At 44.1% G+C, this 15,627-nt stretch overlaps 1 protein-coding gene across 1 annotated transcript in view; it reads left to right on the forward strand.

Moving 5' to 3' along the window:
• Nucleotides 1-12,615, forward strand: part of MTMR7 (myotubularin related protein 7) — a 114,525-nt gene extending 101,910 nt beyond the window's left edge. Inside the window, exons 8-14 of the mRNA XM_069744403.1 lie at nt 4,419-4,528; nt 4,690-4,815; nt 4,906-4,955; nt 5,915-6,115; nt 8,734-8,868; nt 10,637-10,763; nt 12,158-12,615. Coding sequence (XP_069600504.1) covers nt 4,419-4,528; nt 4,690-4,815; nt 4,906-4,955; nt 5,915-6,115; nt 8,734-8,868; nt 10,637-10,763; nt 12,158-12,520 — 1,112 coding nt within the window. The 3' untranslated portion in view covers nt 12,521-12,615. The remainder of the gene's footprint in view (nt 1-4,418; nt 4,529-4,689; nt 4,816-4,905; nt 4,956-5,914; nt 6,116-8,733; nt 8,869-10,636; nt 10,764-12,157) is intronic.
• The last annotated feature ends 3,012 nt before the right edge of the window (nt 12,616-15,627 follow it).

Below are 15,627 nucleotides of genomic sequence, written 5' to 3' on the forward strand. Positions count from 1 at the left end.
CACCCCTAGACTTTGTAGATCCCAGTATACCACACAGTAGAACATTTGCCGCATGTAACAACAGTTTGGCTTTTGTAGATCCTTATTTCCATGAAGAACGGATGCAGCCAAATGTCTCAGAATACTAAGAATTATTCAGGGGTGGTTCCTTGAATAGTCAGATATTTTCTTTCCTCGATGTCCTGGAATGAGGTGAGGGCTCAGCAGGAGAAGCTCGGAGATTATCATTCCATCATGATGTCATTGTCGACTCTTCAGACGTCGTCTTCTCACCGTGGGACATTTTCCTTCTCGGAGGAAGCTTTATATTTACCCTGTCAGTGTTGTGCATTGTTACTTATTTTTATGTTATGTGAATGTTTTATAGAGGAGAATATTGACCACTGAGCCTTTATTATATAATTCTCGGTACAGCTACTAAATATATCCTAAAGATAATATACAATCACGTTTGTTGTAGCTGCGGAATTTTATTCTAGTGGTTTCCTGCTTCCTGATTGTCATTCGACCCGGAGTGGAGGCGAGATTTATAAATACTATCTGACCCGGGTCGCTTGTGAAGTCCGAGTACTATCGACGTTCTCATACAAGCGTTGATTATTTAAAAGAGAATATGCCAGTTAGAAGTTTGTAATTATTAAAACCACACATTGATGAATATTCTTTTTTTTTTTCAATATTATTTCAATTTCTGATTGTCGAGATTTTTCTCATTCTATTCTCTACATGATCAGGTGGCAATCTTACCTGAGCTGCATTTAACAGGATTCATAGATAAGACGTACAGCGGATTTAAGCACTAGAATGCTGTAGAGTGTGGATGTCTATTGGCTTATAGGCATGCTCTCTGACCTGTGCAGAGGTCATTGTGCAGAGAGGGGAGAAGGTCACCTTTTATCTATGTGATAGAGATGTTATTTTAATCCTGCCAGTGATGATAATAAGATTACTGGTGTGAATCTACAGAACAGGAATGGTCAACCAATGCTGTGACTTAATGTGCACTTACACTGAAAGATTACAATCGAGCGTTGCTGGGAAGTGGAGTGTAACTAGGCTATAGTGTAAATGAGAAAAATGCTTGATCGTCGGGTGAAATGATTTTTAATCAGGCTTAAAAATCATTGTTCTGTGCGAACGGAACTGCCAAGAACAATAGTAGCCCACTGAACATTCAACGCACATTGTTTAGCGTGGTCTTCCTGTGTAAACAGGCTTTTAATTATTTACCATTTAGCAGTAGTTTAATGCCACTAATCCGTCACTGTAAATGCATCCTTAGTGGAGAAAGAGAAGGAGTCTGCGTGACTCCAGACGAAGCTAATGGCGGCTGTTAACTATTTTGAATGTGCACTGTCAATCAATGGGTTACTTTTTAGCCCCTTAGAGTATGATGCCCCCAAACAGTAGGATACATCACAGTGAATCCCTCATCATATTTTTTCTCTCACAATACTCACTACATGCAGAATATAATGATCCCACAGCAAATCCCACCAGAATGCACCCAGACTACTCTCCCCCCCCCCCCACACACACACACAGTATGATGCTCCTACAGCCCCCCACACATATACACACACACAGTATGATGGCTTCCACAGTTGCCTCACACAGTATGACGGCCCCCAATAGTTCCCTCACACAGTATGACGGCCCCCAATAGTTCCCTCACACAGTATGACGGCCCCCAATTGTTCCCTCACACAGTATGACGGCCCCCAACAGTTCCCTCACAAAATATGACGGCCCCCAACAGTTCCCTCACACAGTATGACGGCCCCCAACAGTTCCCTTACACATTATGACGGCTGCTCCGCAATCCCCACACAATGTACAATGGATCGCAGTGTATGCTTTTTTTTAATTGCCAAAATAAAAAAACTCCACCCAGAGGGCCTGATCTAGTGATATCACGGCACCTGCAGCCCTGAGATTGATCTCAGACATACAGGCTGACTGATAGGAAAAAGAGGCTCCATCATTCAGAATGATCTGTGGAAGAAGCATGCACGCAGCGTAGGGCCTTCCCAGCTACTGTGCCCCATAGTGGTCTATGGGCGGAATGCCTTACCGTTAAGGCTTTTCTTAGTACTTTTGGCCACAGGCTGAGTGCCATAGGAGACCATGATTTCCAGTAAATACCCCTATACTGTGGTATTGCAGTATATATAATCAATCCACAGATAACAGGTTTGTCCCCTAATGGCACTAAAAAAATAATGTAAAAAAAAAAAAAGTTTGTAAGAATATAAAATATATATAAACTTTTAAATGACCCCATTTTCGCCATATTAAAAACAAAGAAATGTGAAAAAACAATTGGTTTTGCTGCATCCGTAAAAGTCGTATGTATGAAAATACGGAACTAACTCGACCTGTCCTCTGCCTTTGACACAGTCGACCACTGCCTATGGCTACAGATTCTTTCTTCCCTTGGCATCAAAAACCTTGCCCTGTCCTGGATTGTCTCATACCTTTCTGACCTCACATTTAGCATTTCCCACTCCCACACCACCTCCTCATCCCGCCCTCTCTCCGTTGGAGTCCATCAAGGCTCTGTCCTAGGGCTCCTACTTTTCTCCATCTATACCCTTGGCCTAGGACAACTCATAAAGTCCCATGGATGCCAGTACCACCTTTATCCTGATGACACTCAGATCTACCTCTCTGGCCCAGACGTCACCTCTCTGTTGTCCAGAATCCCGGAGTGTCTATCAGCCATATCCTCCTTCTTCACCTTTTGCTTCGTAAAACTCAATGTAGACAAAACTGAAGTCATCATCTTTCCCCCATCTCATGTATCCCCCCCCCCCACCTGATCTGTATTTTATGGTAAACGGTATCACGCTCTCTCCCACACCTGAAATCCGCTGCCTTGAGGTAACTCTCGGCTCTGCCCTGTCCTTCAAACCGCACGCCCAAACTGTTGCCACCTCCTGTCACCTCCAACTCAAAAGTATTGCCAGAATCCGTCCCTTCCTCAGCCCACAATCTACCAAAACTCTTGTGCAGGCCCTCATCCTCTCCTGCCTCGATTACTGCAACACCCTCCTCTGTGGCCTCCCCGCTAACTCTCTTGCACCACTCCAGTCTGTCCTCAACTCTGCTGCCCGGCTAATCCACCTCTCTCCTCGCTACTCCCCTGCTTCTCCCCTCTGCCAATCCCCCCCCTGGCTCCCAATTCCCCAACGAATCCAGTTCAAACTACTAACACTGATCTACAAAGCCATCCACAACCTGTCCCCTCCCTATAGCTCCAAACTAATCTCCCAATATCTTCTCTCATGTACTCACGTAATCTCCGATCCTCCCAAGACCTTGTACTCTCCTCCACACTTATTTGTTCCTCACACAACCGCCTCCAAGATTTCTCCCGAATATCCCCCATCATCTGGAATTCCACGCCTCAACACGTCCCACCACCCTCGGATCCTTCAGACGGAACCTGAAAACCCATCTCTTCAGGAAAGCCTACAGCCTGCAATAACCATTCTGCCACCTCACCACCACCCGAGCTGCCGCCTCACCACCACCCGAGCTGCCGCCTCACCACCACCCGAGCTGCCGCGTCTCCACCACCAGAGCTGCCGCACCCCCGACCTTCTGTCTCTTCCCCATTATCCCGTAGAATGTAAGTCTGCAAGGACAGGGTCCTCTCCCCGTCTGTCATTGTAAATTTGTTTACTGTAAACAATATCTATAACTCTGTATAATAATCTTTATAATAATAATAATAATCTTTATTTATATAGCGCCAACATATTCCGCAGCGCTTTACAGTTTAACAGTTTCAAACACAACAGTCATAGGTAACAATGTTAACAATACAGTAATAAAGTATGTAAGTCTGTATGTAACCCCTTTCTCATGTACATCACCATGGAATTAATGGTGCTATATAAATAAATAATAATAACTAACCTTTCTGGTTAATATTGCAAAAAAAAAAATCAAATAGCCAAAACTGTGGCTTTTTGTCACCTCACTTTACAAAAAATGTGATACAAAGCTATCAAAACGTTGTATGTACCCCAAATTGGCATCAATAAAAACGTCAGCTCCATTAACACAAAAAGCACAAAAATACAAATGTCCCTGGCACACCTTAGGAAGTAGGCAAACTCTGCGGAACTCACTTGTAGGTGTATGTACCAAACATAAAATGTTATCGTCCTTCTGGAAATGTTTATATAAAGTGGCCAACCACCAATATGATAAATAATCCAAGATCTTTCATTTTCATGAATGGAGTATTGTACCCAACCCAAGAGGGATGCATGGTTTTATAATCTCCAACAATCCCTTTAAGTAAATATCTTGTGTGTAGTTGGAGGATTTAGATCAAGTCTTGGAGCAGAAATATTTCACATAGAGGATCTGATCTAGTGAGCTTATTGTTCTGTTCATGATTGCAGTTTGTGACCTCCGGTCTCCTTCTATGGGTGAATTTCTTTGGGGTCTCGAAGCCTCTGGATGGTTAAAACACGTGAAAACAATCCTGGATGCTGGCATCTTCATTACAAAGGTATTCAGATGTGTTGTCTCTGCTCATATTGTACTGCTGGTTGTCTGGTTTGTGCTGCTCTAGGCACGGACTGTACAAAAACTATCCTCTTAGTGCCGAGAACAAATGGCGTTTGTAATTGTAGAAATGTGTAATATTTTACATTTAATTTGCACATTTAGGCCGTGTCAGAAGAGGGCGCCAGCGTGCTCGTTCATTGTTCTGATGGATGGGACCGCACCGCTCAGGTCTGCTCGGTATCCGGTCTCTTACTTGACCCCTATTACCGAACCATCAGAGGATTTATGGTAAGAGGTTTTAGTTCATATTCTGGTGGAGATTTACTGAGTTTATATTTTTTGGCATATTCTAAATTTATTTTTCCCAATTACTATTAGGTGTTAATTGAAAAAGACTGGATTTCATTTGGACACAAATTTAATCACAGGTAACGCTGGTCACTGCACATATGCTGAAAAATCAAACAGTCGCTTATTTAAAGAGGACCTTGCACCAAATGTTTCATGTTGAACTGAAAACACATACGGTAGCTTCAGAGCAGAATAAAATGTTCTTGTTTTTTTTTATCTCACTGTTGCAGGGATATTAGCAATCAAAGTGTTTGGCACCTAATGACTTAATTTTCATTACCTCCAAGAGGGTGTTATCAGAGAGCTTTCACTAGGGGAGGGGGCATGTACGTCTCCTTGTATGATGCTCTCCAATTATAAGCAGGCAACAACATACTAGAGAAAGAACGAGCTCCCATTATAGCTTAGAGCAGCTTTCTCAGTGTGTTAGTTATGAGAGCCCCAATTTTCCTGGTCTAACCTCCTGCATGATTAGTACTGTACTAATCCCAGCAAACAACACCTTTTCAGATAAGGTCCCAGTAGTCAGTGTGGTGGGAGGGACAGCACAGCAGAGTTTAGAGGTGTCACATTCCAAATCTCCTATCATAGCAATCATCTCCGCTGCACTGATGCTCCTCCACACTGTTTGTCCAGAGATGTGTCAGTATCACACTTATGTCTGTTGTGCGCAGGGCAACTTGTAATCTCTGTGCAGAGATATCAGAGCAGGGTGTCATTATATGTGTCACACAGGAGCAGCCCAGGCTACAGGCAGCTATTGTGGGGTGTGTTTTTTCTACAGTATGTTGTTGCCTGTTTATGATTGCAGTACTTTTAGTAAATCTAATCTTTAATTAAATCCATAAGATGGCTTTAAAGTTCTTATTTGAGAAAAAAAAGAGAAACCCACCAAACATGCTAATATAATATACTTACACTGTAGTTTTTCTCTGTTATTTCCATTCTCAGGTGGTTTTGGGAGTGGAGTCCACCTATAAAAGATGTTGTATGCATATGCCCTAATGCATTGCTTCAACGTAATTTTTTTCTTTAGGTATGGAAATTTAGATGGGGATCCCAAGGAAGTGTCGCCCGTGATAGACCAGTTCCTGGAATGTGTCTGGCAGCTGATGGAGCAGTTCCCCTGTGCGTTTGAGTTTAATGAGAGATTCTTGGTCCACATACAACACCATATATACTCCTGTCAGTATGGAAACTTTCTGTGCAACTGCGAGAAGGAGAGGAAAGAACTGAGGTGAGAGAATATGGGCTCCGTGTATGGTCACTATAGGCTTGTCGTAGGAATAGGATATGGCTGGCTGAAGGGTCACCGATGATGATCTGAGGGTGCCCCACTGTCTGGATATTCAGCAATCACCTATAAACTGGCAGCAAATGTTCCGTACCTGTGCAGAGGTCCTGCAGCAGAATGTATAAAGTGGTACCGTATTGGAGAGATGTCATCACTTCATGGGTAGTGGGGGTGTCAGACCTCCGGGACTCCCTTTGATCTGGAGACTGAATGTGTACGTAAGCCTAAACCATTTCAGTTTTTTCCTGCCCATCCGGGTCGCTGGCAGTGCCGCGGTGCAGGGAAACATTAGAATGGTTAAGTCAAAATGCCAATAATAAAATAAGTTAGGTTCATGGATGTAGGCATTACCCGGGTCCTGATGTAACAGATGGCCCATGAGAAGACACTGCTGGAAGGTACTCTCTGTTCTGAGTACTGCTGACATTTTGGAGATCTTCTTTCCTGGTTACAAAATTTCTTAACTTGCATGTCAGTAGCCAAGGACATGAGATACATACTTGTGACTAGAGGATCATGGTGTTAATGGGGTATTCTCAAAATGTCAAGCCATCACTGAGGCCTCATTCAGACGTCCATGTTGCACATACGTATGGTATCCGTTTTTTTTTTTCACGGACACAGCACGTACCCATTATAAGCTAATGCTATTCACATGCCCGTGTATTTTCATGGACTACGTGTCTGTGCAAAACTCACGTAGACAGGTCTGTTTTTCTTCTAGTAGGACGGCATCGTAGCATGGATGACATCGGTGTGCTGTCCCTAGTTTACATTACAAAGTAGAAGAGAAACTTTATCATTTTTTTATCCATACGAGAAAATACTTGATAACACACTGATGGTAAAAACGGACATGCGGACCATACACTGATGACACACCGATCCTAAAAACTGATGGCACCAATACCATTTTTTACATACCTGTTTACACATGTACGTGTGAATGAGGCCTTATACTGATCACCGGAGAGCCCCATTGTCAGCATTGCTGAAAGTCCCATCAGTCAGACCTCAGCATTCAGCCGTTTATCTCCTGTAAAGGGTCTCCATCAGCCCAGAAAGACTGTTCAGATCAAGTACAGGCGCTCGGTTCACCATGGCGGGGCCAAGCAGTTCGGTGCACCTTCCCACTCATTTTCCATTTTACGTATTTTCTATTTCTATGCAGTCAGAGCTGTCAATAGAGTGGAAAAGAAGTGGGAAGGTGTACTGAACGATATGGCCACGCAAGGGGGGACCCTAGTCAGCTGCAGACGAGCGTAGCCAAAAATTGTCCAAGTTTAACATTTCCCTTAATAAAAACTATTTAAATTTAAAAAAAAAAAAAGTCTCCAAGTTTCATCCAGAAAAATCTAATCTTCCGTGTGCCGTCAGTTTGTCCATTTTTACATCCGTGTACAGTCTGCTTAAAAAAATGTACATGATCAAATACAGTTTACGAGGGAAATGCATCCGTAACCTCAGGTGTCACGTGGATGTTCTGTGTGCAGTCTGGTTATTTTTTTTTTCTCTACACCCATAGACTTGAATGGGTGATTTTCCTCCAAGATTCAGAAGAGAATAGCGCATGCTGCAATGGACGGAAAAAAAACCACAAAACAAAACGTTCATCTCCATCCATAGCCCTATTGAATGAGTTGGGTCAGTGTGCTTTCTGTATACTATTCCATCAGACAGCACACATCTGATTTATACGCTTGTCTGCCCGAGCCCTGAGGCCGACACCACATACTGACCTTTTTGGAGCCGGATTTTCCAATTTTGACTTATCAAGCTACTGTACAAAGAAACACGAAAAGGTCTTGAAAGGAAGAGAACTTAGTATTGATGAGCGAATATACTCGTTACTCAAGATTTCCCGAGCACGCTCAGGTGTCCTCCCGAGTATTTTTAGTGCTCGGAGATTTAGTTTTTCTTGCCGCAGCTGAATGATTTACATCTATTACCCAGCATAAGTACATGTGGGGGTTGCCTCGTTGCTAGAGAATCCCCACATGTACTTATGCTGGCTAACAGATGTAAATCATTCAGCTGAGGTGAGGAAAACTAAATCTCCGAGCACTAAAAAATACTCGGAGGACCCCCGAGCGTGCTCGGGAAATCTCGAGTAACGAGTATATTCGCTCATCACTAGGACTCATTCATTCCGTTTTACCAGAGTGTGGTCAGTGTCCGATTTTGTTGTCTGAGATTCATCAGTTTGTCTCAGATGAGAAAAGTCTTTTTATCTTTTTCTATCAAAGAATGGACAACACTCCGATGGCTCCAATTGCCGTTGTTTTTTTTCCACTGACCCATAGATTTGCATTGTCGATTTTGATCCGACACTTCGATGAATATTGCACATTACCTCAATTTTTCATCTCTCAGATAATCACAGACACGTGAATGGCCCCTATCACTCTTCTAGGTACAAGTGCCATCTGTGAAAAACACAACTAGGACTCATACACAAAAAATGGCGGTCTGCATGAGCCCTTCGTGTTAGGGTGCAGGGCTGAGGGTTTATTTCCAGCTCTCATTAACTACATGTCAGTGATGGGATCATCATCTTCCAGGATTCAGGAGAGAACCTACTCCCTTTGGTCTTACTTGTGGAAGCAGCGGTTGGATTACATGAACCCTCTGTACAGACCGGATCACAGTCAGACACAAGGAACTCTGAGACCAAACACCACTCCATGCCACTTCAGGTAAGACGTTCCATTGATCTTCTCTGCCCTGAATAAAGCAGACCTAGAATACACCGTCTACTTATCATTCCCATACAGAGACATCGGGCCTACAGGGTGCGGTATCCTGAGCCCAACATGTCACTCAGGGGAGACGTGCAAGGCCCGGCACCTCTCCTGTAACCTGGTCTATATTTATTATTGGGGTTCCCTCAGAATTTAGGCGTCCGCTCCACCTTCTGCCTGGCACAGATCAATTCACTTTACACAGATTTACTGACATCTATGACAGCTAGTGGCACTGTGATTAATTTACCACATATTCAGACTGCAATAAAATACAAGTATTGATCTGTGGGGGTCCGACTGCTGGGATGGGACCCCTAACAATCCCTAGAAGGAGGTTCTGCAGAGTCCTGTCTGAATAGAGCCGAGGTGGAGCACGTACATCTCTGCTCCATTCATTCTCTATGGAACTGACCAATAAGTTATCCTAAATCCTGTTCATAGGGGATTACTTATATACTTGCTGCAACCCCTTGGAAAGTGGATGTCCCCGATTGGGAACGTTTCATATAAAGTCAAGTTTGGGTCAGGAGACCTGAAGCCAGTCAGCACCGCAGTCATAGTCTGTTTTTATCAATGGTTCTTCCACAGGCAAAGAGAAAGTGACAGATTTCCCAAGCTCATTCCAGTAGCCGGTCAGTGAATAATGAAGGACAGCACTAGGCTGCAACTCGGAAGACGAAGGGTGAATTTGGTCCTCAAATGTTTATATATGGAGAAAAGGTCACCAAAATAACAAAGCGGACATGTGGCCAGTGTCAGGATAGACGGTGTCAGTGTGCTGTCCGGGGAATGGGGCCTAGCTTGCCACCACTAGTGATGAGCGTGTGCTCGTTACTCGAGTTTTCCGAGCATGCTCGAGTCTCAACCAAGTACTGCCGGTGCTCGGATGCGATGCTCGGATCCATGCCCTACATGTTGCGTGGTCTAAAGAAAGATGCAGGGATTTCCTGCCATACACGGTTAAACTGGAGCCATGTTACAGCCACGAAACATGCAGGGCAGGGATCAGAGCATCGGCAATACTCGGTTGAGACTCGAGCACGCTCGGAAAACTCGAGTAACGAGCACTCGCTCATCACTAGCCACCACAGATTTTCACTGATCTGAAGCCCCCAGCCATGGATCATCCAGGGGGACTAATCTGAGGAAAGAATCCTTGTTAGGGCTCCCTCACACTCATGTATAACACGCCCGAGTGCTATGTGATGTTTTATAGGACAGCACTCGGCCCAGTGTTATTCTGTGGAGCAATGCATTTCTGCCCTACCGGCATGAGAAAAAAATTGCAGCAAACAGAGCGACTCCGATAATCGGATCATGATTATGATCATCATCATCATACAAGTATAAGGGAGCATGTGAGACATTGGACTGCACTCGGATGCCATCCAAATGCAGTCCGATGTACGCGATCCGAGACAATGGAGAAGTTAATTTCTCCATCTTTTCCGTACCTGCGCTGTGATTTTCTCATGTGAGAGAATCGTATCACTCTCATATGACACTCGGGTCACACTCTGTACGGTCTGAGCCGAGTGTCATTAGCACGATTGGCCCGATTCTCTCACATGAGAGAACATGCGCCAGTGCGAGCGAGCCCATGTGCGTACAAAGGCTGTTCAGTGATGGGGCTTAAGAACATTTAGCATTAGAGTTTCTTGATGACCATCTTGGTTAGCTGTGCATACATTAACCCCTTACTTATTTTTCCCCATGGAAGGTTTTGGAGGGGCCTCTATAACCGATTTGAGAAAGGAATGCACCCTCGGCAGTCAGTGACAGATTTTCTCCAGGCAGTAAAAGAAGAGACCCAGCAGCTAGAGGAGGAAATGGCGTTCATGGAGAAGGTATGGAGGACTACCACTGAAAATCCACCTTCCTGACCTACAGTACATGTATTTGATGTTTATGCCTCAGCTTCGGTTTCAGTGTAAACCAATTCAGCTTTTAATGGTGACTATGAAAAACAATTTTAATGATGATATATGCCCACGATAACCCGCAAAAAGAGGCGAACGTTCTTTAGCCGTGCCCTATGTCTTAGACGTTCTCCAACACAATGACTGGACGAGAGCGCCATTAAAGGGAATCTGTTACCAGGTTTTTGATGCCCCATCTGTGAGCAGCATAATGTAGGGGCAGAGACCCTTATTCCAGCAATGTATCACTTAATCGGCTAGATGCTGTCATTTCGATAACAGTAATTTTATCTGCTGCAGATCTAGCAGTGCTCTGACTGCTGAGCTCTGTATAACCCCGCCCACACCACTGATTGGCAGGGTTCTGCAAATGTAGTGTACACAAAGTAGCCAATCAGTGGTGTGGACGGGGTTATACAGAGCTTATGAATATGTAGGACTACCTGGCAACAGGATCACTAGTCCCCAGTGATAATCTGCTGATAAAATAGTGATTTTATGAAAGCTACAGCAAACAGCCCAGTAAGTGATACATCACTGGAATCAGGGTGCCTGCCCCTACATCATGCTGCTTGCAGACTAGGTGACAAAAACCTTTTGACAGATTCCCTTTATGACCTTGATCATATAGTTACATCCAAGATCACCTCCCTCCCTTTGATGTGGGCTCTGGCGAGGAGCCCGCCACTTTGGTTGGTGCTCCTAGCAGCTGAGCATTTTGGCTGAAGCCCTGCTGTGTGTAGCATAAGTGATTGGATGATCGCAGCTTTTAGTCTTCTATGGCGACTATTGAAGGCAGTGAAAATTTAAAAAATTTATTTTTACTAAATATTAAAAAAAATTAAAAAAAAATGTATAAAAGTTCAAATCTCCCCCTTTTTGCCCCATTCAAAATAAAACACTAAACAAAATACACATATTTGGTATTGCGACTTTCAGAGTCGCCAGATCTATCAATATATAAAAAGAAATAATCCGATCGTTGGGTCAAAGTTTTCAAGTAAAGGTTCAGCTAGGCGGCCAATAATTGGGTCAGGGAGGGTTCCCTCATTCCCAACTATCGGCGGTCTAACCAGGCCAACAAACATCAGATGTGGGGGGCAAAATATTCATTGGTGCATTTATTTTTGAGCAAGTTTGGAAATGATCATCGTTGGTAGTACATTGTGCTTTGTAATGGAGAAATGTGCTGCCGATAACATAAGTGTGGCCGGCCTTACTAACAGACCAGTGGTTACGTAATGGCACATTATCACGTCCTGACCCAATGGAAGGATACAATTAATAGAACTTTTGCTCTTGTCTAACAATTTTTCCTTTAGAGATTAACAAAACTGGAAACTCGAGAGACAAATGAAACCCACAAGAATCTCAGTGACCAGCCCAAAATCCACCACTTCCAGATCTGCATCACCAAACACTCTCCGGCTAACACGCCTCAAGATTACAGCACCAACCTGAAGCTGTTTCCCTCTCGTAGTCCATCCCAAGGCGAGGAGGACTCGGCCCTCATCCTAACCCAGGACCATCTGAAGAGCTCGGACCCGGACCTGTCGGCCAACAGTGACCAGGAGTCTGGGGTGGAGGACTTGAGCTGCCGGTCTCCAAGTGGTGGAGACTCGTTACCCAGCGAGGACAGTGGGAAGGATCCCGACTCCGATGAAGCAGTGTTCCTGACCGCTTAGAGGTCTTACTAACCACCTGCTAATATATTAGTGCTTCTATTTATTTATAGGGAACAGTGTGATGGGAGCTGGGAGGGAGGGAGGGAGTATCGAGCGGACCAGAAGCTAACGTCCTATATAGTCGGTCTGATCCAGGCTATTGAACGGCTGACAATTGGCTATATATAAGCATATACACAGATTGATGATGGAACAATGATGGGGACACACGGTATCGGCAGCACGTCTCCGGTTTACACTGGGCAATGTGCTGCCGATAAGGATAAAACTTATGGCACCTGATGAAACCGCTCTTTCCTCGATTGTCTGCCGATTGTGGTCCTGTTTAGATGGGCCAATAATCGTATTACTAAATGTCTCCTATGAGCGCCCGTTCATCGAGTACTGGCTGGTCGCCATAAGTGTGTGTCTGCAGGCTCTGGGAATATTCAGAAGCCGTCATCTTTTTAGAGAAGGGTCTGGGCCAACCTCATGATGTGGTCAGTGTCCTTGCATGATTTCAATCCACATGTTCTGTGAAGCAGGAATCATTTCCAAATCTGTGGACGTTTATACGGCTCGTGATTGACATAGGAGCCGTGTGCTGGAAATATGGATACCGGCATAGTTTCCAGGCTTAGGTCCACTGTTCCCCATGATAAGCAGATATCAGAGTGCACACGATGTGACTGTGCTTTGCTTCTGTAGATGTTGCTGGTAGACTAATGGTGGTCACCCAGGACCTGACACTGGATATTAGTTCCCTACCTCCTAGGTATGTTAAGAATCACTATCACATGCAGGGCTCTTGCCGCTTCGAAAAAGTCCTGGAAAAAAGCGCAAATGCTTTAGACATAAATTGCTTGATCTGTGATGCTGTAGAAGACCACGGCAATTACGGGTATGTGCACACGTCAGGATTTCTTGCAGAAATTTTCCTGACAAAAACGGGACATTTCCGCCAGAAATCCGCATGCGTTTTTACCACGATTTTACCGCGTTATGGGGCGTTTTTCCCCAAATGCATGGAATGGCAGGAAAAATGCAGAAAATCCGCAAAATTAATGAACATGCTTTTTTTTTTACCGCAATGCGTTTTTTTTTTTTGCGGAAAAACAACGCATCACGTGCACAAAACATGCAGAATGCATTCTAAATGATAGGATGCATAATGTATGCGTTTTTAATTAGTTTTTATAGCGTTTTTACCACAAACAAACGTGAAAAAAACGCGAAAAAACCTGAACGTGTGCGCATAGCCTTACAGTAGAAGCATGGGATTTTCACCATGGGATTAAAACCATGACCCAATGTCTATGACTGAATAATCCCTTAAAGACCAATGTTTTGTGCTATGGTATATCATCGGTCCAATCTTGTGGAACTTTATACTGTAGACACAGACTGCAAACAAAACAAAACTTCAGAGTCTCATTTGGAGCCTTTAAAGGGGTTGTCCAGGACTTTAACTTTAATGGCCTATACTTGGGATAGGTCATCGATGTCTGATCGATGGTGCTGTAGCTGTTCCTGTGTCAGCGGCGTCCGGAACTGCAGAGCCCCCCTGGGTACTACAAATCCATCACCCATTGACATCAATATGTGGAGGATGTGTAGTATCAGCTGCAGCCACTATTCTGTCGACAGGTCCAAACTGAGCCGTTCCGGCTGTCACCGATAACAGCTGATCGGAGGGGGTGCCAGGTGTCGCACCCCCACTGATCAAACATTGATGACCCATCCTAAGGAAAGGCCATCAATGTTAGAGTCCCAGACAACCCCTATAATAGGTATCGGTAAAGATCTAGTCGGCTTTTCAGAACTACTAAATAAGTCAGTGCTTATGAGGTAGAGCAGTGACCCCAAAGAATTGGCACTCTGAGAAATCTGCTCTGGTCCCTATAGGATGGCCCTACACATCGCATTTCCCATCACTTTTTGCAGAATACACTGGGGGGAGGAAAAGTTGAGTAATGGGATACCACTTTTGAAAAACAAAAATAAAAGCCAATATTAGATAATAAGAATGTAGTCCAGAAGTTACTCTTCCCTTTTGTATTTCTGGAGGAATTCGAGCTGTGTACACTGCAGCCATCCTGCTCGTCAGTGGACTAGCTGGGTCCCACGTCCTTGAACCCTTGCATGTCATCTGGGGCTCGGAGGCATGGGGTTCTCGTGAAGAGCTGCCGACACTGGTTTTCATCCTGTTCCTTTTATAATTGGGCTTCCAGGGAGTTACATACAGGGATCCCAGCGTCACATTACTGGGGTAGTACTAATAAGGTAGGAGTCAATGTTGTGCAGTAACCCCCGCCATCCTGTAACGTGTCTGCCTGCTGTGCACAGCCAGCGGCGGCCATCTTGAATGTTTAGTGAAGCTGCTATTAGTTTTTTTTTGTAAATTGCATGGATAATCTTACCTGAATAATGGTTCTCACTTCTTGGCTTCGCTGCTCATTGTGACCAATATCCTACTGGTTTTATAGAAGAGTTTACAAGCGCTTGTAGTGCGACTATACAAGAACAAAGCTACTAGGTGTAATAGGAAGATCATAAAACGTCCCTCCCAACTACAGATTCCAGAATCTTATGAAGACGCTGCTTGTAAGTGAGGTCCGTGATAAAAACATGGAACAGAACCAACGCCATCTGTTCGTAGGTCCATAATGCGTGCCCGGGTGTAGGTCAGCGTTGTGGAGGGGGATGGGCTGAACTGTACTAACAGACATTCCGCTGGCTCTGCAGGGGGAGGTGGGAATAGATTTTCTTTTTCGAATCCAAAACCATCCTAAAGTAGAACTCCCAAAAATAATGAAAGGGAAGCCTCTAAAAGGGTCACTAATTCTCAAAATGAAGAAGGGCAAAAGATATACAGTAGGGGAAATAAGAATTTGATCCCTTGCTGATTTTGCAAGTTTGCCCACTGACAAAGACATGAACAGTCTATACTTTTAAGGGTAGGTTAATTTTAATAACGAGAGATATAATATCAAAAATAAAATTCAGAAAATCACATTGTGTATAGAAATTTGCATTTTGCAGTGAGAAATAAGTATTTGATCCCTCTGGCAAACAAGACTTAATACTTGGTGGTAAAACCATTGTTGGCAAGCACATCAGTCAGATTT

Source organism: Ranitomeya imitator, chromosome 1, assembly GCF_032444005.1.
Source record: "Ranitomeya imitator isolate aRanImi1 chromosome 1, aRanImi1.pri, whole genome shotgun sequence".
Classification (NCBI taxonomy): domain Eukaryota; kingdom Metazoa; phylum Chordata; class Amphibia; order Anura; family Dendrobatidae; genus Ranitomeya; species Ranitomeya imitator.